The sequence below is a fragment of the Megalobrama amblycephala genome, linkage group LG11 (genome assembly GCF_018812025.1).
Source record: "Megalobrama amblycephala isolate DHTTF-2021 linkage group LG11, ASM1881202v1, whole genome shotgun sequence".
NCBI classification, from domain to species: Eukaryota; Metazoa; Chordata; class Actinopteri; order Cypriniformes; family Xenocyprididae; genus Megalobrama; species Megalobrama amblycephala.
Window position 1 is genome coordinate 3,871,106 of NC_063054.1, and position 23,677 is coordinate 3,894,782.

A 23,677-nucleotide genomic window follows, 5' to 3' on the forward strand; every position below is an offset into this window, starting at 1 on the left:
AGCAATTTCGATAATACATTTTTATAAATTTTTACTTGTTCTCCATGTTACCTAGACCAAGAACCTCACATTTATGTGTCAGCAAAAGTCCAGATGACGGCAGACTTTTGACAACTTGTGAAAACTACAGATTATGCTTCCGGAATTTTTGTATCCCCGCACAGTCGGATCAGCAGAGGGTTATTAAAAGATGCAGTGTGTAAATTTTAGCGGCATCTAATGGTGAGGTTGCGAATTGCAACCAATGGCTCAGCGCAATACTCACCCCTACCTTTCGAAGCACTTTAGAGAAGCTACGGTGGCCGTCACAAAGACAAAGATGTCGTCGTCTGAGACAGCAGAGAGTAGCCAGTCAAGCAATGAGGTTTCTTCTTACTTCTAACAAAGAACAGTCTCTGCTCCTAATAAACAATACGACAACTACTACTATTACTACTACTTCTTTGTGTGTATTCAAAATAGTGACAATGCAAGCTGCCTCTAAAAACACCAACGAACATAGTGACGAAACACGCTCTGTAGAGCAGTTTGTCCATTTGGGGTTACTGTAGAAACATGCCGACACAAAATGGCGCCTTAACATGTAAGGGGACCGCAGTGTCAATGGCTCATTCTAAAGTAATAAAAACCTAACGGTTCATTATGTAAGGTCTTTATACATCACTCAAAACACAGTTATGTATATTATATTGTATTTCTGTCAATAGATCCTCCTAAATTTTACACACAGCGCCTTTAACAGAACAGTTATTGTAAGGATAGGTTTATCACTGAAAAATTTACTGTACTGTGCCTACTCTTTTAACAGCTTTATGGTAAAAATGAAACACTATGACAAAAGCTTTCTTATCTGTACACAACAGCGTTTTGCTACTTCATACATATCCTTTACATTTATTGTACCATCCAGTGGTGACGCCAAGCAAAACGATTTAAAGGGGAAGATTTAAAGGTGCCCTAGAACATTCTTTCAAAAGATGTAATATAAGTCTAAGGTGTCCCCTGAATGTGTCTGTGAAGTTTCAGCTCAAAATACCCCATAGATTTTTTTTAATTATTTTTTTTAACTGCCTATTTTGGGGCATCATTAAATATGCACCGATTCAGGCTGCGGCCCCTTTAAATCACACGCTTTAACAGTACATGCTAACGAAACATTTAGAAAGACAATTTAAAAACATCACTAAAAATATCATGTTATCATGGATCATGTCAGTTATTATCGCTCCATCTGCCATTTTTCGCTATTGTTCTTGCTTGCTTACCTAGTCTGATGATTCAGCTGTGCACAGATCCAGACGTTAATATTGGCTTGTCTAATGGCTTGAACATGAGCTGACATATGCAAATATTGGGGGCGTACATATTAATGATCCCGACTGTTACGTAACAGTCGGTGTTATGTTGAGATTCGCCTGTTCGTCGGAGGTCTTTTAAACAAATGAGATTTACAGGAGGAAAGAATGGAGTCTGAGACTCACTGTATGTCATTTCCATGTACTGAACTCTTGTTATTCAACTATGCCAAGGTAAATTCAATTTTTGATTCTAGGGCACCTTTAAATGTCAGTTTATTTCACTTTTTCCCCTCCGTTTGGCCAAAAACACTGTTCAAGATCATCCAGTTTGAAATGCTGACTAAAAACACGGAGGTTTTTCAGATTGTCCGTCGCTGCGTTCTCTCCGTATTTACGATTCTTCACTGGAAAACGAAACTAACTCACTCCCACTAAACGTTTACGCTTTGAATTCTTGCACAATATAAGTCGACACCATTATGACTAAAAGTTTGCTAAGAAGTATTTCCAACTAAAGCATGGCGTATTAAGACTCTGTATCTATAGCAGACTGGTGGGAGTGGCCTTGGATGGCAACAAGCCCAGTGCATTATGGGTTTTGAAGTTTTCCTACCTACTTTTATCTGCTTTCTGTAGTCATGTAGCACCAATTTCAATTTTTTTTGCTTATCTATTCTACAGGCAGCCAACTTTTATTTTTAAGCCCAGCAGTGAAATACCCCTTTAAATGTTTTGGGGAAGCACCTTTGTGCTGAACTCTAATTCAACTTCTGATGCTTCCTGTTCAGCTGATCTTAGAGTATTCTGATGAACATGCAGTACTGGTATTATTAATCACACCCTTTCACACTGAGACGTTTCATTTCCTGTGTATTCAAGCCTACATGTCACAGGGACATTTTTATTTTAGATTAAACATGCTTTGATTTCTGTGTGATTTACTGTATAGATTCAGGCTTATTGCAAGATATAGGTGTTTAGATAGGACTGGTGATTTGGTAAGAAGATATTGGAACTAAACAAAGCCACAAGGCTCAAAACACTAGAGCGCTGACGACAGAGTCACTGTTCCTTCACTGTCCTATATTTCACTTTTTGCAAACTCATCTTTTTCACCCCCTTCCTGCATGTTTCATCTCCCACTGAGGCAGAGGGTCTCAGAGCAGCAGCTGATCTTTACAGAGATTGGAAAATGAAAACGCAAGGCCAAGTCTAATCTCTTATTCTGTTCCTGCAGACGGCTCTCTGATGGGCAGCTGGGGGACGAACGGGATCTGACTGCAAATTTACCAATATCAATGTGGGCTGGGGGTGAAATTCCCAAAGAATGAATGTGATTCAGGCAAGAAATGTAGTACAGGATGATACTGGAATGTAAGGAAGTGAACTGAGATAAACATGAACTGGTTCTTCATTCATCACACATGAGAATATCTTGAGGAGGAAATGAGATAAATCAGACCCACCAATATTTAACCCTTTTACTGGATGGCTAGGAACATGGCTTAATTTTTCTTCTCACATTTTTTGCAGTGTTTTGAATGCTTAGCATTAATAGGAGAGGTGGAGGAAGTTATTAAAGGGTTATTTCACCCAAAAATGAAAATTCTGTCATTCATTTCTCCCTCTCATGCTGTTCCAAACCTTTTGTTCATCTTTAAAACAATTGAAAAAATGAAATCTGAGAGCTTTGGGTCCCTTCATCGACAGCTACACAACTAACACTTTAACTCTAAGTAAAACTAATCCATATGAATTGAGTGGTTTAGTCAATTTTCTGAAGAGACTTGATCGCTTTATATGATGAACAGATTTAATTTAGGCTTTTTCATCAACACACACAGCTGTGGTAAACAGAAGCTCAAACATGTCTGCTTGATGTGCGAGATCCAAATTAGGTAGGGTGAGTAATTGATGACAATTTTTTCATTTTTGGCTGAACTTTGACAAGCAACTGTGTCACTTCTGTAGTTAGACACCATAAACGTTGAAGACATATTAGAAATTATGCAAATGTTGATTAAGCTTAAAGGGTTAGTTCAACCAAAAATGAAAATTCTGTCATTTATTACTCGCCCTCATGTCGTTCCACACCTGTAAGACCTTCATTAATCTTCAGAACACAAATTAAGATATTTTTGTTGAAATCCGATGGCTCAGTGAGGCCTGCATAGCCAGCAATGACATTTCCTCTCTCAAGATCCATAAAGGTACTAAAAACATATTTAAATCAGTTCATGTGAGTACAGTGGTTCAATATTAATATTATAAAACGACGAGAATATTTTTGGTGCGCCAAATTTCAAAACACTGCTTCAGGAAGCTTCGGAGCACAAATGAATCAGTGTATCGAATCAGCGGTTCGGAGCACCAAAGTCACGTGATTTCAGCAGTTTGTCACGCGATCCGAATCATGATTCGACACGCTGATTCATAACGCTCCGAAGCTTCCTGAAGCAGTGTTTTGAATTCGGTCGTTATTTCGTTATTTTGGGTTATTTTGGGTTTTTTGGCGCACCAAAAATATTCTCGTCCTTTTATAATATTAATATTGAACCACTGTACTCACATGAACTGATTTAAATATGTTTTTAGTACATTAATGGATCTTGAGAGAGGAAATGTCATTGTTCAGGCCTCACTGAGCCATCGAATTTCATCAAAAATATCTTAATTTGTGTTCTGAAGATGAACGACGGTCTTACAAGTGTGGAACGACATGAGGGTGAGTCATTAATGACATCATTTTCATTTTTGGGTGAACTAACCCTTAAACCCTCATGTTGTGTTCAGGTCATTTTGACCCGAAGAGGATTTTCCCGAACCTGAAAATGCTAGTTAATGTTATTGCATTGCACTACATTTACTGACTTTACTCAGCCTGAGTCTAACAAATTCCCAATTTTTTTTTTTGATAATTTTTGTAATTTTTTTTATGTGTTTTTCTCCACATTGTAACACTTGAGGTGTTCCCAGTCAAAAATGACCGGCCAACAAAAAATTGCTTATAAATCTCTCGTTATGCTACATTATCACCAAATGCATTGGATTCAATCTTTTTGTCAGCTTGTTTTCTTTCAGTTAGGACAGTTTTTGTATTTGCACTGTTTATCACACTAGTGTGCTTTAACATTTAAGCAGGAAATTTGTTTTGAAATGTTTTTATTGTGGTTTTTGTTAAAAATGGCACAAAATCACACTTGTGGTGTTCCTGGTCAAAAATGAGCGGCCTGCAGAAAAATAACTTATAAATCACTTGTTATACTATTTTATTAGCAAATATTGGATTCAATCTTTTTGTCAGCTTGTTTTCTTTCAATTAGGACAGTTTTTGTATTCATTTTTGAAACTGATTGATCGTAGGCCTCATTGATCTGAGCTTATATTGGTCAAAAATGACCGTCCATTGAAAATGAATGGGGGAGTCGAAAATCAGAGAAACAATCAGTGTTCAGGAGCGTGTTCGTGTTCACATATCTACATGTGGGTGAGCAAAAATAAAGGCCTCGGACCTCTGCATGTGCGGATACACACACACGTTTATGTACACAAACAAACTATTTTGAGATAAACTTTATCCTCAAATCAGTGAGGCCAACGATCAACCAGTTTCAAAAATAAATATAAAACCTGTCCTAATTGAAAGAAAACAAGCTGACAAAAAGGTTAAATCCAATATTTGGTGATAATGTAGCATAATTTATAAACAGTTTTTTGTAGGCCGGTCATTTCTGAACAGGAACACCACGAGTGTGATAGGGTTTTCAACACAGCACAAGGGTTAAGTGGGTAATCATGCGATAATACCAATATAATTTTATTCATTATAGGTTCTCAATCTGTGAACTATAAAAGTTTCAAAAACAACTGTAAACAATAAAGCTTTTGTATGCATGTTTACAATATTTCAAATAAAGCAGTTAAACTACTATATTTACAATTAATTTTCAAATTATAATAAATATTTAACATTTTCAGAAAATAAAAAGAATATAGAAATTCTACCTGTTGAGCTTTTCTCAAAAAGCTGTTGAACACCTCACTGGATCCCAGGATGGGGTCCTGACGCACTGTGGGGAGAAAAGCTCATCGTTAAAGGTTTCGAGTTAATATAAAAATGTAGTTAAATAAACTGAAGCTACTCATGGAGGTAATTGGTTTTACTCTTACATCAGAATAGCATGCTATTTGTGGAAACACACAAACATATACAATACATAGTGAAGAAAATAAACATTCAGCTAAACATTTATACTACCATTGAGGTCATTTTTGAAAGAAATTAATACTTGTATTCAGCAAGGATGCATTAAATTGATCAAAGTTGACAGGAAAGGCTATTGTTACAGAAGATATCTATTTCAATTTATTCATAAATGCTGCTCTTTTGAACTTCCTATTACTCAAAACCATGTTAACTCAAACTCGTCTGTTATACAATACAGACTTCTTCTTTAAAAGTGCCACCATGACTTCCTGACTGATAATAACCTCAGTGTTGTGTAAAAAAGCCGCTGGAGGCAAACTGACCAACACAAACTATAATGTTTACTTTTACTTCCAATATAGCACACACGCAAACAACCGCAAGACATTTGCACAAACTAACGAAATATTCACTCTGAACAGCTTGTGTGTTTGTGTCGGTTAATTTTCCATAACCATGTTTCTCAGTGATGTAACTGAGGGGAGCCCAAGCCAAGAGCAGCTCCAGACTGTGAGCAAATAAGCTCAACAAGGCTTAGCTTGTTCGATGGAAAGTGCCAGTGCTGGAATGGATTAGAGCAAACGGCTCTTGGTGCTGCCAGCTCTGCTGATTTCCTTTTGTGTGCAGAAACCTCACCCATAACCTGTTAAATGACACGCATGGCAAAACTCATAACGCCGTACAATATCGCTAGCTTGATGTTTTCAGGAATGACAATGTAGAACATTAACAAGCTTCGTCCTCTTCAGGAAGAGCAGAAATGACGTATAAAACCCCATATGAGTGATTAAGGCTGACAAACATTTTCTATACTGTGTTGTTGACACATTTCCTTTTGAAACAGGAAGTCTGGGTGCACATGTTTTTTTTAAATAGCCAACAGGCTTACGTCACAGCCATGAGCCATGACTTGCTACTTGCAGTTGCAAGTGGTGAAAGAGGGAGGGGCTTTCTCATTCTACAGAGCATTCGATTGGATAAAAATCTGTCTGGTGCAGGATGAGTCATCAATGTTTCTGCTCCATTTTCTCCGAAAACTCTCAATTTTAAATGCCTTCACTAGTGTTAAAAAGTTTCTTTTTCGCCTACGTCAGGCGTGACCTTTCCAACACGATTACGTCATGCGTGGCGCATCACAGAACAGTGCAAGACGAGCATTTGTGATTAAAAAGTATATAATTTAGATTTTTTTTTCAGAAAATGAGCGATGGTTTCTCTCTCATGATCCTCGTCTGGGATCATGTAGAGCTCTTTGAAGCTGCACTGAAACTGACATTTGGACCTTCAACCCGTTGAACCCCAGTGAAGTCCACTATATGGAGAAAAATCCTGGAATGTTTCCCTCAAAAACCTTCATTTATTTTTGACTGAAGAAAGAAAGACATGAACATCTTGGATGGCATGGGGGTGAGTAAATTATCAGGAAATTTTAATTCTGAACTGAACTAATCCTTTAAAATGAACCCAAAATAGGTTGGAAATCAACATATTTATTAATAAGTTTAAAATATAATAATTAAATAATAAACATTTATTAAATTGCTTATTAATAAATGTTCACCTTTTGATGATTATTATTGTTTCCTCTAGTAATTATGTGTCTGATTTTTAATTTCCAACCTATTTTGGGTTCATTTTAAAGGTCCCGTTCTTCGTGATCCCGTGTTTCAAACTTTAGTTAGTGTGTAATGTTGTTGTTAGAGTATAAATAAAATCTGTAAAATTTTAAAGCTCAAAGTTCAATGCCAAGCGAGATATTTTATTTAACAGAAGTCGCCTACATCGAACGGCCAGTTTGGACTACATCCCTCTACTTCCTTCTTTAATGACGTCACTAAAACAGTTTTTTGACTAACCTCCGCCCACAGGAATACACAAGAGTTGCGTTTGTAGAGTGTGTTTGTCGCCATGTCGTCTACTGCATGTGATAAAAAAATAATGTGTGATTTTTAACAGTATTTTTATTTATTAAAATTAATTTTAATTACATAGCATATTACATTTAATTACATACTAATATTATGCATTATTATGCATTGAAAATTATTCAAAATTACAGCATTTAAATTGTTCTCCTTTTCCTTTGTTCTCCTTGCTGTCATATAGTGTCTCTCTCAGTGAATGGGACACAGATTTTACTAGTAAAATTTATAAAATGAATAATATATGTGTCAAATAATGTTCTTAGTCTTTTCTTCCTGTGGGGGAGACTACAATAATTTACTATGAATTCAATGGAAATCAAATTAAATACAATTTATTGTGTAACCAAAATACCATTAATGCCCAAAAGAAAAAGAAAAAACTTAGCGTGTGACTTTTAATTATAAACAAGCCCAAAATACACCGGGACTCTTATTTTGAAATGTCTGTACTATTGCAAGCTGATCCTTCAGATTCTTACAACCGTCTAAAACATTTTATATAAAGGCCATGAAGTAGACTTTGTAATAATTCATTAACTTGAGTTCATTAGCAATCGCTTGGCATAAATCTGTGCTTTTCATTGATTGAGAATCACTTTGAAGCAGTCTGAGGCACTGTTGCGCGAGCTTGTAGAAAGCACAACAGCGCCACCTTGTGACTTTGCAACATGCAGCGCCCGTGGGAATATCAGCGGGAGTAAACAGTTCTGACGCACACGTAACGAGCAGGTACAAAACGACTAGTTATTCGATCGCGGATGGTTTCATTATCTTGCGCGGATATAAAAGTATAAGAGGATAAAAATAATAAAAGCAAAAATGTGTCTCCAAATATACTTGGGCGGCCGTTATTATACATGGGTGGCCCGCCCAAGTAAAGTCTATGTGTGGGAAGCACTGCATTTGCATCATGCATCATGTGTTTTCCACAATATATTCCATGGCACAACTGTTTTTAACATCAACAATAATAAAAAAATGTTTCTTGAACATCAAATCATCATATTAGGATAATTTCTAAAGGATCATGTGACACTGAAGACTGGAGTAATGATGCTGAAAATTCAACTATGATCACAGGAGCTTCAAAAATATATTAAAAGAGAAAAATTCTTTTAAACTGTAACAATGTGTCACAATTTAACTGTATTTTTGATCAAATAAATGCAGCCTTGGTGAGCAAAAGATAAAAAAAAAAATCTTACGAACCCTAAACTTATGGTAGTGAATATCTGTTAAAAGTGAATTATTTCATTTTTAGGAGGACACTAGCATATAGACGAGCTCAGCCACACAGATCATTTTGATAGTGAACTTTTCAAGTAAAAAAGCGTTTCTCACCAGCCTGCATGTATTTCTCTAGCTGTTCCCTCCTCTGATCGACTTCAGCCGGTGTGAGAGTGAAGATCTTCTTTGGCGGAAAAGCCGGCACCACATTATTTCCATATTCTTTTTTTATCTGAAAGAGCACAGGAAGAAAAGTTCATTTGAAACTGATAAGGTAAAACATTTGGTTATTCTGAGAGGACACAATGAACTGACCACTGCCTGCCCTTGGTGGACTCGAGCCTGCTGACTGTGGGTCTCTCAGGCCCCACGCTAATAAATCTGTTTACACTTCACAGCATCTACTGAAATTATGCCTGCTGTTGCTCCGTCTGTGCCACTGGCATTTTATTCAATGGCACAATAACAAAAAAATATATAGAAACTATATCAACGTTGCTATCGTTAACTAAAACAAGTGTTTAGAGGTCCGTTTTAAGGGTTAACTGCGATCCTCACACCACGACAGCCTCTACGGATTGCATCATATGACCACGTATGATCCGACTGGGCCCTGTTACCTAGCAACAGCGGCTTCGAAACAACACAACATGCTCTTAATGGTGAGATCACTGAAGTTCTCTTTCATTCATGAGGAAACACAGAGTTCATGAAAGTGGTAGGTGTGAGAACGGTAACAGGCAGATCCTTTCATGAGAATGATGCTTCACTTCCAAATATTTGGAGTATGTCTGACCTCTTCAACACTGGTGAATTCGCTCACAGCTTTACTATTTGGACGAGAAAGTAAATTCGTGTTTCACAAGCGAACTTTGTGATTCTAATCCAGTCCAAATCAAACATTCCTGTGTTTTTCTCACATAACCTCAGTAAATATTATGAAGCAAATTACTGATGTGTTTTTGGCTAAAAACTAGAGCGAGTCTGATCATGTCCAAATCAGGACAAATTTTAACAGACATCCTATTAAAATATCTTAAAAAGAGTCTGAATAGTGCTGAAGTAGCAGAAATGTATTCTGCCGTCATTTAAAACTGACTTAATACAGAAAAATGTTTATTTAACATCACGATAATCCATTTTCAAAGTATATAATAACCAAAAATAATCCTCTTGAATCAAGCTCAACATTACATATTCAATAATTTCACTTTAGTGACTTTAAATTCATGCTTAATGCAATAATGATAAGCTGTGGTTTTTGTGGTCTTTGAAGTTTAGATTTAAATATCCACAAAGTATTTCACTGGCCCTCCATCCCAATGAACACAAGAATATATTTGAATTAAAAAGGTCCTATACCCCACAGATCATTTATTATAGCTTGTCAAATTTGTCCTATTTGGGTGTGAGAAATACACACCGTTTTTGTGTGTGTCCCTTTAAATGCAAATGAGCTGCTGCTCCAGAAGAGGGCGGAGCTTTAACAGCTCAACAACAACAAAGCTGGAGAATCTCACGCAGCCAAAATGAGGATTGTCAGTAACGGTGTTCAGCCTTACATTGTTCAAACCGGAGTCGACACTGATGGAGAGACTCAGGAAGAAGTTACAACTTTTAGGACGTTTCTGAATGGTTAGTGGATAAATTTATGTAGTTGCTGTGGAGTTGATTCAACTCGTCCACTAGCATGTGCCGTCATGTTCATCTTTTGTGTTGAATTGACCCTCGTTTGTGAAGCAGTCCGGCGTAAAATGACGGCATGTCAACAACACTCTACTACAACAACTCTTCCTCTTCTCTAAAGCAGCCCAACATGGCCCCGCCCCCTTTGTTGTGTGTTCTCGGGGGCGGGGTTTATGTAAATTTTGGGGTTTGTGATTTCACCAACCCAGGAAAAAGCATGTTGTAGTCCCTACCAGCCGTTTGTTGTAGTAAATCGATTTCTGTAAAAGAAAATATCTCCCTTTGCATTGAACTTTGAGTGTCGTAACTTCACAGATGTTGTTTATGCTCAAACAGCAGCATTACACACTAACTAAAGTTAAAACCAATATACTATAACAGCTACTGTGTCTACTGTAATTTCTAATTATGTTTCATTTCCTCAATTTCAGGGAAGCGGTGCATTTTCAGAATACATTTCACGGTCTCAGACAGCATTTCACAACACTGAGATGTTAACTGGATGATTTTACAGCCAGTGATTCGTAACTAGTTGACTAAATATTGTGTTTTGACACAAACAGCTTTTACTGTGCCAGTATTCCCAGGCAGTTCCTGATGTGTGTTCACCTGTTCATGGAGGCCCAGGAGCTGGCTGTAACGTACTCGACAATGCAACACACCGTTGACATGGATGTTGTAAGCCTGAAGAAGAAAGAACAGTTGGTTAGTCTTTATATACACACAATATAAAAATAAACACTCATGAGTTATCTTTAAAGGGTTAGTTCACCCAGCAATGAAATTTCTGTCATTAATTACTCGCTCTCATGCCGTTCAAAACCCGTAAGACCTTTGTTCTTCTTCAGAACACAAATTAAGATATTTTTGACAAAATCAGAGAGCTCTCTGACTCTGTTTTAACGATGTCTTTAGTACCTTTCTGGACCTTGAAAGTGTTGATTATATTGGTGTCTATGGACAAGTCATAAACCTCTTGTGTTTAATCAAAAATATCTTAATTTGTGTTCAGAAGATGAACGAAGGTCTTACGGGTGTGGAACGACATGAGGGTGAATAATTAATGACAGAAACATCATTTTTGGGTGAACTAACCCTTTAAAGCCCATCAATAACTACAGGAAGGTTTTATTCATAGATACTACAAACAAAAGTTTGGAGTCAGTAAGAATTTTTATTTATTTTATTTTTTATGTTTTTGAAAGAAGTCTCTTATGTTCACCAAAGCTGCATTTATTTGATTAAATAAATTGATTAAAAAAAACTATTTGAAAAAAACTATTTTCTATGTGAATATATAATAAAATGTAATTTATTTCTGTGATCAAAGCTGAATTTTCAGAATCATTACTCCAGTCTTCAGTGTCACATGATCCTTCAGAAATCATCTTAATATGATGATTTGATGTTCAAGAAACATTATTATTATTTTTCCAGGATTCTTTGACAAACAGAAAGTTCAAAAGAACAGCATTTATTTGAAATAGAAATCTTTTGTAAAATTATGTTTACTGCCACTTTAGATCAATTTAAAGCATCCTAGCCGAAGAAAAGTATTAATTTCTTGCTTTTTTAAGAAATTAAATCTTACTGACCCCACTTTTGAATGTTTGTGTAGATTATAAAAATAAACACTTAATAGATATTCATATACACTAAAACCATGTGCATTATTTAAAAAAAAAATATTTAAATAATATTAAATAATAAAATTATTAAATTAATTCTAAAGTGAAACACAATTAGATGCTGAAATAATAATAATTAAAAAAAAAACATCAATTATGTACAGTCGCTTGGTTAATGAGAAACTTTTATATCAAAACAGCTTGTTTGAATGGTGGCGTCTTAGTATTATTTTACAAGAAGCATCTGAAGTGTTATTGAGCCTGGAAACCAGTTCACCCTTTTCTTCTTCCCCCTAAAAGCTCTCCAGCTGTTGCTGATATTGCGTCCATGCCAACAGATACGATCAGGAAGGAACAATAATCATATTTTAATATGCACGGACTTCTCGCCACCATTTATTGTCAAAGGAATGTGAGCTTGCTGGTTTTTGTCTTATCTGAAACAGAAATGTGTCTAAAGTTGAGGAACACATTTTTGCACTATTGTCTGACTTTCTGATTAGTTGTTGTTTTGAGTACTCAACATTTTGCATATCTTTAGGTGTTGAGATATTGGTCCATTGTTCTTTATGTAGTAAATTAGCCTACTTAAATTACAGAAAACATGCAATGAATCAACTAGACACAAACCAAAACATCTGTAGGTGCAGAAACTTTCAAAACAAAGACTTCAGAATGGAAAAACAATATACAGGGTGCTGTTTCAAAGACACTAAGTTTTAGGTACAGCAAAAACATTTCTTGGGCATTCTTGTGGCCTTTAGAATCTGCAATCAAACCAAGCAAGTGACACACAATACCGAGCGGTTGTGACCCAAAAATATTTTACTTCATTTTGGTTTGTTTCAGGACAGGAAGTTGATGCTGTGTAACGTTCTCATCTTACTGTGGCAAACTATAAGAATGGTCTCACAGAATTCACACGCATTGAAAACACCCCGGCGGATGCGTTCGAGACGCTATGACCCAATTATTGACAGCACAGCATTACTGTCACCAAAGCTAGAACGAGCCTGACAGTGGCAGAATGAAACTGCCATGCCCTTACTTGTCTCCAAATTAAAAAAAAATTAATTAAAAAAAAGTAAGATTGAGTATGCAAGTCTTCAGGATGTACAAAACATCCTACTTTTTTTGCCCTTTTGTTTGAACAGGAAGTGTGCCATTTAAATCGCAGCCCACTCATTTTTGTGGCTCTTCTGCAAAGTATGCATTTTCTGTGACATGCACGGCTCCAAAGTGTACACAACTTCCTGCCTAATACAGATCCAGACAACATTACGCTTTAGATGTCTGAAGAAAACCACCTCCATTCATGAGTGAAAGCTGAATGGAGAGAGAAACAAACACTCATTCAAGATTTAAATCTGTTTGTGTGCTTTCAAATCGATTCATCACAAATAATCACATCTAAAATAAGTGTGTTATATGTCTGTGTGTGTATAAATGTGTGTATACAATATATATAAATAATAAAAAAATAACTGAACTAACTGAAATAAGGTTAAGTACTAAAATTACTAACTGAAATAAAACTAAAGTAGAAATAAAAAATTAATTACAACACACACACACACATACATATTATATAAAATATATTATATTATAATAATTATATTATTATAATGCATATAATGTATGTATATTATATAATGTATATTACATTATATATGCACACATAACAAAAGGAGAAAAATTTAAACTAAAATTAAAAGATTATAAAAAAAATCAAATATGTAAATAAAAGCGAATTCAAAGTATTTATAAAAACTATAATACTGTATAAATATATAAAATAACATTGAGCACTGAACCTGTACTCTAAAAAACATTGCGTTAAAAACAACCCAAACTGGGTTGAAAATGGACAAATGGAAATGTTTTAACCCAGCAGTTGGGTTAAATATTTGCTGAACATGCTGGGTTTTATTTAACTCTACTATTGTTTAAAAATTACTGTATTGCTCGCTTAAAATAAACCCAAAATATGTTGGAAATTAACATTTATTAATATGTTTAATAAATGAACATTTAATTAATGAGTAATAAATGAATAATAATAAAACAAACATTTATTAAACTGCTTATTAATAAATGTTCACCTTTTATTTATTATTGTTTCCTCTAGTAATTATGTGTCTGATTTTTAATTTCCAAACTATTTTGGGTTCATTTTAAGCCAGACATATAGTCATTTCTAAATAATTGCTGGGTCAAAACAACCCAACTGCTGGTTTTGTCCATATTTAACCCAACTTAGTTTGTTTTTAACCCAGCATTTTTTAGATTGTGTCTTAATCTATAAGACACTTAAAATTGTACCAAACAAGACAAATATCGAGTCACTAAGAAAGTGAAACAAAAATATAAGCGCAGTCAAAGGTGAATCCCACATCTGGCCAATTTAACTCTCAGTGGCCTTGAAAGACTCGTCTGTGGAGAGCGTCACTGACAGTCAGTGTCTCTATGACGGAGAAACGCTCTGAATCACTGTAACTGATGAACACAAACAACTTCTGCAGTCAATCTGTTAGGAATGATTCATAATTAATCTTCATGTCAGTGCATGAAAACCATTGAGGTGTTTTAGGTGTACTGAGAGCATGTGCACAGTAGAGCTCATAAATAATCTCAGCTTTTATTCAAATCATTATTTACTGGCTGCACATCTGCACTACATCTGCAAACACCTATACAAGAAGACTGAACCACAATGTTTGTCCTTAAACAGAATACGCTTAGTAATCAATCCACACAGTCAGTGCAATACAGACGCAACCTCACTAGATGAAGCGGTCTGTTATGGATAGGCTATAGACAAATAAAGTGTCTTTAGGTAGTGAGTCAGATATTCCTGTTATACCGTTTCACTGTTATGCTGAAAAGAACGGCAATCTTGCACTGCATATGGCTGAGGGAGAGAAGCCAGAGGAACTGAGACATTGTGAATCCAATTCACACAACAACAACTCTAGAAGATGCTAGCTGGAGTCTGAACGAACATTCAAATAGAAATACTGAAAGTGACAAACTTCCTCAACTGACTGCACCTTCAATGCGATAATTCCTGGTCTTTGTGCCCTTGTAGGTCATATGGTGTCACAGACACGGTTTTAAGCTAAACTTATGAATGCTGCGTCTTCTAATTCATACATACATGCGCATACACCTAATAATACACATATTATAAATATATAAATACACACATACATGTTTTTAAGAAATATGTACATGTACACTGCCCTCCAACAACCCTCCAACCCTCCACTGCCCTCCAACACCCCTGGCAAAGTGTGTTTTTGGACGATATCAGCATAATTCCTTATTTTTTGGTGCAAATACATTACAGTAACTCGACATTATCATTGAAGACCAGCAATAATAATTTTCATTTTGATTACATAATAATGGAAATATATTCATGTCAAAGTCATGCCCCTTTGCCAGCTGTGATGCTGGTTACTGGTTTAAACTTGGCCCAGGTTTGTAAAAGATTTTTGGGTCAGCACACCTTAATAGCTTCAACAACTGATTGCCAATTATGTTAAAAATAAAATGAACCAATCAGAACCCAGTTTAGGTCAGATAGCTGCTAATGGTGGATATTTTGATTAATCGAAAATTTTAGTTTTTTTTCTATGTATAAACTGTTTATATAAAAAAATAAATGTTTTTGTAGTTTGTGTTGTCCCTTATCAGTGCAAAATTATCACAAATTAAAAAGGACTCATGCCAATATTGTTCAAAACCCCACTTTTCTAGGGCGTTGGAGGGCAGTGTATATTTATGCATTTATATATAATTTATATTATATATAAATATTTTATATATAAATATAATATATTTTTGTTAAATTTACATGCATGTGTGTATTTATAAATAATAAATATACACAGTACACACATTCGATTCATATATATTATATATTCACTTAGGGAATTCAAAGTGAAAATGTTACAAATCACATCATGCACTACATATATTTTTATCAATTAGCCATACTCCTATAACAGACATGAATATTCATATACGCTTAAAAGTAGTTACTTAAAAGTTTCATTTTAAGTAACACAACAGTTTTATTTTAACTAAAACTTAAAGTTTTATTAATCTGTCTGTTCACGATAAAGATTCATTCGGATTCATTCAGTGGCACTTTTATGCAGGTTATCATTATGCAAGTTATGTGATGGCAAATGTTATGAGTCATTGAATCGTGTACTCAACCAATTCGCTTATAAACACTGAGTGTTTATCAACTGAAAGAGCTTGTTATACTTTATTTAAAATTACATTTCTACAAATCTAGAGTGTTTAAGCATCACATCCGTTTTTCCTTCCAATGATAACAAAGCAGATCTATAACTTCCTCCGTATTTTATCACCTGTGAATGACTAGAAAAAACGCTAACAAACCAAATAGCCTAAATAGGCAAATTTTACTTCTTGTTCGTTTAATTTTGTATAGTTTAGTTCGTTTTAATGTATTTATAACAATTTTTGTTGTTGTTTACGACACTGACTCACGTGACTATGGTTCCTCACGTTCAATCAGTCAGCAGAAGATTCGTTCGCTTAAAAGATTCGTTCAAAACACCGATTTAAAGCAACGATGTCCCCAAATGTAAAAGCTAGACGAGTGTTTATTTGACCTCCAGTACACTTACCACATATGAAGATCCGTTTTCATCGGAGCGGACCTCCGTCTCGGGGATGGAGAAATGCATTTTCTACAGTAAGATTACACGTCTTTGACGAAGTTGAAAATGCTGTTAAAAGCGAGAAGGTTCACGTAAAGTGTTGGTTTGCTGTCTCGCAGGGACCAAACTGAATGACGGCGAGCTGCACGCGCTCTGTGTAGTCCAGTCCAGTCCAGCCAGTAAAGTTATTTTTTTGCCAAGTGGATAATTTTAAAAACTTTCTTAATGTTCAGGGCTGAACTTTTCCAATAAACATCTAAGCAGCAGCCATGTTGCAACTGGAGGTAATTCCACGTTCATTGTCGGCAATGTATCGCCAAATCTGTCCTCTCGCTTCCTCGCGCACTGTGAAAGAATGTGGGAAGCGAGTCTCCAGAACACACAAGTGTCGTCGCAAAGGCCCTCGATCCAATTAACTTTCAGATTACTCCCCGTAAAGGTGCCCGTTTGAACCTACATTGGTACATACGAACGAGTATGGAGAGGAAACAAATGAAGAAACTGTTAGTCGCAGCGTGCATTTCGAGATACCGATACAGTGCTCGTGCTTGTTCGGGCGTTCAGACGAACACACATCAGTCTACATTATAGCGAAAGCTTCAGCACTCTGCTGTAATGTATTCAATATGTATCTGCTCTCCCGAAGCATTGCAACAGTCTGGATCAAACCATTCTCCTTCTGCGGGGGTGTTATTGCGTAAAAAACGATCATTCGAGATGCTTTGGCTTGAACGTGTTGCAAACGTAAACTAATTCTTCATTACGATTTAAACTTGTATTTAATTCTGGTTGAAAGTTTGTACACTTAATATTAAGTTTAACATTTAAACAGGCTCAAAATGGCTCTGTGATACAGAAAGTTAATATATTTAAATATTTGCTAAATAATGGCTAAAACACATTGGTCACTTGAGGTAATTCCACGAAAACTGTCATTTTAAGGTTAATCTTCTCAGTTAGGTGCTTTACTTTCAGATAATGTCTGTTAGGAGGTCACTTTTTTATTTTTGTATTATTTTATTTTATTTTTTTAGCCGTTATGTTTTCAATTTTATATGGGTTTATAGGCTATGTATTTAAAATCACATTTTTTTTTTGTTTTCTTTGCAGTTTATTTTAGCAATAAACGTTACATAAAATAAAGTTACTAATTTAGAAAATTAATTAATTTGTTTATTAGCCCAAATTAGTCCTATAGTTTGGAACCATGTTAAGAATAAACTTATAATTCCCATAAATTAAAGAAAAACATTTAGATCGGGTCCATTATCTTTTACCTCTGAGGTGGGACAGTCCAAAATTAAGGGGGAGACTTTTATTGTATTAATGTATTTAAAACTACTTACATTTTATACTAGGTTATTTTATGTTATATAATACTTAATTAAACATAAATTAATTAACAGATGATGTATGCCTATACTGGTTTAAAAATAAAAAATCCGTATTTGTGGAATAGTGCCTTTCACTGAATAAACGTATCTGAACTAATATAATGGAGGTATTGCGACTATCTAGATCAAACAAACAAAGTCGATTGTGTAAAAACACCTGTATCGAAATTTCACAATGAGAAATGCAAAATATTTGCGCCGCCTGGTTGTCATGAAGGGGTCGGGTCGCGGCCCATGGACGTCACATGATCATTGTGTCACGTGACTTTGTTTTTGGCGAAAATGACAACTGGCGTTTCAACATATGCGGTATCTACTGTATATTTATATTCTGTTTTATTTGTTTTATTCAATGTATATGTCGACAGTCAGGATATTGATGCGCAGGTGAGACGATCGACTAAATCTAACAGTTATACAGCGAAAGGATTACAATAAACATGCTACAGTGTTACATTGTTGTTGTCATTATAAGCATATTTCACGCACGCAATGTTTTGAAATCTTTGTTTTCGTTAGTTATGTGAGATGTGCGAAGGGACTGTGCGACAAGACAGCCCTGTCTGGGATTTCTGCCTAACTAAAGGCCATTTTAAAGGACGCTGCTGTTATGAAAATAATACCAGCAATGTAGACACCATTATAGGGTAGGAAACTTTCTAGTATTCCACATATTTAACTGTGACTTTCCCTCCTGTATTTATAAATCTAACTGTATACCATTATCTTTAGGCTGGACCTGTCAAACTGCTCTATCAGTCATGTGGAGCACCTGTATAATTCATTCACAGCAGTCATTATGTACGTACCAGAGCTGGATTTATCTATAACATACATGTGCACTTGTCATTGTTTAGCACTAAATGCAATATCTAAACTGTTTTACCCAGAGATCTCTCCAACAACCCCATCTCCAATCTGAGCGATTTCATATTTGAGGGTTTCAGCCATCTGACCCATCTGTGAGTTGTGCCTGAGCACAGTATATGATGTTCATAACATTTAAGACATTTGGGTTTTCAAACTGAGGTCTGAGGACCCCCAGGGGCCACAATTGATAGGGGTTCAGTGGACAAGTCGAGAGAAACAAATATATTATAAAAATAAATAAATTACAAATCTTAAAGTAAATACATAATAACATTTTTAAATAAATACATAATACATCTAACAGTACAGTGCTATAGTATAGTCAGTGAAAAACATGTATTATCTAAATATTTTCCAAATAATTTTTTACACATTTATATAAAAATTTTCATAGCATAAATTAGGGCTGGGCGATATATCGCATGCGATTGTCACGCGCATTTCGTCAGTAAAGCCGGTTCCCTGATTACCGCTAAATCGCCATCACCTGCTTTCAAATGGAGCGGCATTTAATAGACAGAGCCGTAGATCACTGATAAGCTACGCAATATCGCGTTCATATCGCAGATGAATCGCCTTCGATAATGAACGCGATATTGCGTAGCTTATCAGTGAACTACGGCTCTGTTTATTAAATGCCGCTCCATTTGAAAGCAGGTGATGGCGATTTAGCGGTAATCAGGGAACCGGCTTTACTGACGAAATGCGCGTGACAATTGCATGCGATATATATCGCCCAGCCCTAGCATAAATCAGGTCTTTATACGTGGAAAAATATGTACATTTTGGGATGGAGGTCCCTCACATTAGGATGATGATATTTAGGGGTCCATGGCATCTCAAAGATTGAAAACCCTTATTTAAGCTAATATGGAAGCTTGTTTCCACCACTGAATAAAAAAAATTAAAAAGGTAATTGCGACTTTTTATTTTATCGCAATTGTGAGTTTGCATCTTGCAATTCTGACTTTTTTCCAGAATTGTGAGATATTAAGTCATAAATTGTGAGTTATAAAGTCAGAATTGCATATTAAGTCAGAATTGCGTGATATAAAGTCAGAATTGTGTGATATAAAGTTACAATTGTGTGTTATAAAGTCAGAATCGTGTGTTATAAAGTCAGAATTGTGTGATATAAAGTTACAATTGTGTTATAAAGTCATATTTGCGAGTTATAAAGTCAGAATTGTGTGATATAAAGTTACAGTTGCGTGTTATAAAGTCAGAATTGCGTGATATAAAGTTGCAATTGTGTGTTATAAAGTCAGAATCGTGTGTTATAAAGTCAGAATTGTGTGATATAAAGTTACAATTGTGTTATAAAGTCATAATTGCGTGTTATAAAGTCAGAATTGTGTGTTATGAAGTCAGAATTGCATGATATAAAGTTGTAATTGTGTGTTATAAAGTCAGAATCGCGTGTTATAAAGTCAGAATCGCGTGTTATAAAGTCAGAATTGTGTGATACAAAGTCAGAATTAGGGCTGTCAAATGATTAATCGCGATTAATCGCATACAAAATAAAAGTATGAGTTTGCCTAATGTGTGAGTACTGTGTGTAATTATTATGTATAATAAATATAAACACATTCATATATTTGAGAAATACTTACAAGTATATGTATTTATTTATATTTTTATGTCATTTTTATTATATATAAATAAAAATATTTTGTACATAAATAACAAATTTCTCTTAAACATATACATACATTTGTGTGTATTTATATATACATAATTACACAGTACTCACACATATATTAGGCAAACTCAAACTTTTATTTTGTATGCGATTAATCGCGATTAATCGTTTGACAGCCCTAGTCAGAATTGCGTGTTATAAAGTCACAATTGCTTGATATAAAGTTACAATTACGTTATAAAGTCAGAATTGTGTGACATGAAGTTGCAATTGCGTGTTATAAGTCAGACTCAGAATTGAGTAATATTGTCACAACTGCATTATAAAGTCAGAACTGATAATGCAATTCTGACTTTATATCTCGCAATTCTGACTTTATATCTCGCAATTCTGACTTTATATCTCGCAATTCTGACTTTATAACGCAATTCTGACTTTATATCTCGCAATTCTGACTTTATAACACGTAATTCTGACTTTATATCTCGCAATTCTGACTTTATAACTCGCAATTCTGACTTTATAACTCGCAATTCTGACTATAACTCGCAATTCTGACTTTATATCTCGCAATTCTGACTTTATATCTCGCAATTCTGACTTTAGAACTCGCAATTCTGACTTTATATCTCGCAAATCTGAATTTATATCTCGCAATTCTGACTTTATAACACGCAATTCTGACTTTATATCTCGCAATTCTGACTTTATAACACGTAATTCTGACTTTATATCTCGCAATTCTGACTTTATATCTCGCAGTTCTGACTTTATATCTCGCAATTCTGACTTTATAACTCGCAATTCTGACTTTATAACTCGCAATTCTGACTATAACTCGCAATTCTGACTTTATATCTCGCAATTCTGACTTTATATCTCGCAATTCTGACTTTATAACACGCAATTCTGACTTTATATCTCGCAATTCTGACTTTATAACTCGCAATTCTGACTTTATATCTCGCAATTCTGACTTTATAACACGCAATTCTGACTTTATAACTCGCAATTCTGACTTTATATCTCGCAATTCTGACTTTATAACACGCAATTCTGACTTTATAACACGCAATTCTGACTTTATATCTCGCAATTCTGACTTTATATCACGCAATTCTGACTTTATATCTCGCAATTCTGACTTTATATCTCGCAATTCTTACTTTATAACTCGCAATTCTGACTTTATATCTCGCAATTCTGAGGAAAAAAAGAATAAATAGTCACAAATATCTTTTTAATTGTTTTATTCCGTGGGGGGAACAAGCTTTCCTTAGCTAACACAGAAAGGTAACTTGACAAATCTTTACTCAGTTTACTACCCTCAAAACTGGAGTGTCCGGGAGGCAATGCATCATGGGAGAAGGTTGAAGTGAAAAACAAAGCCAGAATCTGCGAAGGACAGAAAAATGTTTGCAATCAGACGGTGCAGATGCGTAAGTTATCAATAAACTTGGATCTCAGTCTTGAAAATGTCTTTGGATGCACTTCTTGAACATTGTTTGTCTCTTCAGCCTGGAATTGCCCTGAAAACTCATTCTGCAGCCCATACGGACCAGGGTTCTTTGAGTGCAGTTGTCTCCATAATTTCCACGGATACAAGTGCATGAGACAGGTGAGATTCCCGACAAATCATCCTCAACATTGCTCCTTTATTGCACGCGTTCATTATTTGTTCTCAATTTTAGGGAGAGTTCCCCATAGGTATGGTGCTTGGAATACTCACCGGATCCACAGTCGTGGTTTCATCTTTACTCTGGTTCACACAAAGACGAAAGGTTGAGACCACTTGAATTTAACAGAGGAGCAGCTGTTGGAGTGACAGTGCCACAAAACGCATCGAGTTTACTGAAAATCATGTGATTCATACACTGGAAGGTTAATGAACATTTTAGTTTCTTGTTTTTAAATATGACAATGCAAGTTTACATGACTTTCTTTTTTTAATAACTTTCTCTTTGTTTTGACCCTTAAATCTTTTTATTTATAGATTTTATAAAATGAATACTGACATATTTTCACAGCCTTGAAAAGACTGCTTTGTAAAGGGAAAACTGACCAGACTGACCTAGCTGATTATTTCTGACCGATGTTTTGACTCTAAGAACTGAGATATTTTAGTAATGGCTATGAAGGACAAATATTTTGTGTTGCTTTAAGACAAAATTGTCTTCATTTTAAAGATATTTGAAGTGTTTTCATTTTATAAAGGAGGGAAATGAATGTCACTTGTGATTTGTGAAAAAAAAAAAAAAAAACGTATATTGTTTCTGCTACATCCAGCTGTTTACAGATTAGATACTGATCGATACTAACCAATGACCATGCAACCTCTACTAAAACTATATGCTTTTCATTTTTTGTCAAAGGGAATCTGTTTCATCTGCTAATATGAGATTAACACTGTTAGTATAATACTGACATGCTTTACTTTATGCAAATCTCTGTTTTGTCAATGTAGTATTGTGGTAAGGAATTCAGCATGTACCTCAGTACCTAAAATAAAGATTGGTCACAAAAGAATCAGCAAACAACAGATTTTTTATATATCGAAATTATTTATTTTTCTGTAGCCTTTCCCATGTTTTGGTAATACAAACAAAACCCCTTATGCAACATGTTCGGCTTTTGCACGGTCTTACATTTGCTCAATGTTCTTTTTCCCTTTTTTTTTTTTTTCACATCTATGAAAGGATTTCAGCAACTATCCAAAAAGGATGATAGATATTATAAATGTTTATGTCTATGCACTGACCATCATGATGGGCCAAAACTGAAAGCAACAGACACTTTCTTGAGATTTGTGGATCTGACACAAGAACGAGAGAATCTGACATTCATGATCTTGTGTACAACAACTCAAAGGATTAGTTCAGTTCAGAATTAAGATTTCCTGATAATTTACTCACCCCCATGTCATCCAAGATGTTTGTGTCTTTCTTTCTTCAGTCGAAAAAAAATGAAGGTTTTTGAGGAAAACATTCCAGGATTTTTCTCCATATAGTGGACTTCACTGGGGTTCAACGGGTTGAAGGTCCAAATGTCAGTTTCAGTGCAGCTTCAAAGAGCTCTACATGATCCCAGACGAGGAATAAGA

At 35.2% G+C, this 23,677-nt stretch overlaps 2 protein-coding genes across 3 annotated transcripts in view; one reads left to right on the forward strand and one right to left on the reverse strand.

Annotated features, from left to right (window-relative positions):
* snx17 (sorting nexin 17) overlaps positions 1-17,324 on the reverse strand; it is a 42,350-nt gene extending 25,026 nt beyond the window's left edge. For both annotated transcript variants that reach the window (XM_048208382.1, XM_048208380.1), the window contains exons 1-4: positions 16,639-17,324; positions 10,953-11,027; positions 8,772-8,889; positions 5,304-5,368 (exon numbers count right to left, since the gene is read on the reverse strand). In XM_048208382.1, coding sequence (XP_048064339.1) covers positions 5,304-5,368; positions 8,772-8,889; positions 10,953-11,027; positions 16,639-16,698 — 318 coding nt within the window. In that variant the 5' untranslated portion in view covers positions 16,699-17,324. The remainder of the gene's footprint in view (positions 1-5,303; positions 5,369-8,771; positions 8,890-10,952; positions 11,028-16,638) is intronic.
* Positions 17,325-18,292: 968 nt separating this feature from the next.
* atraid (all-trans retinoic acid-induced differentiation factor) lies at positions 18,293-23,103 on the forward strand. Its single transcript, XM_048208383.1, has 7 exons — positions 18,293-18,452; positions 18,585-18,712; positions 18,798-18,866; positions 18,956-19,027; positions 21,895-22,016; positions 22,095-22,195; positions 22,269-23,103. Exons 1-7 carry the CDS (start codon positions 18,348-18,350, stop codon positions 22,371-22,373), a joined length of 702 nt encoding a protein of 233 aa, XP_048064340.1. The 5' UTR covers positions 18,293-18,347; the 3' UTR covers positions 22,374-23,103.
* Positions 23,104-23,677: the final 574 nt, after the last annotated feature.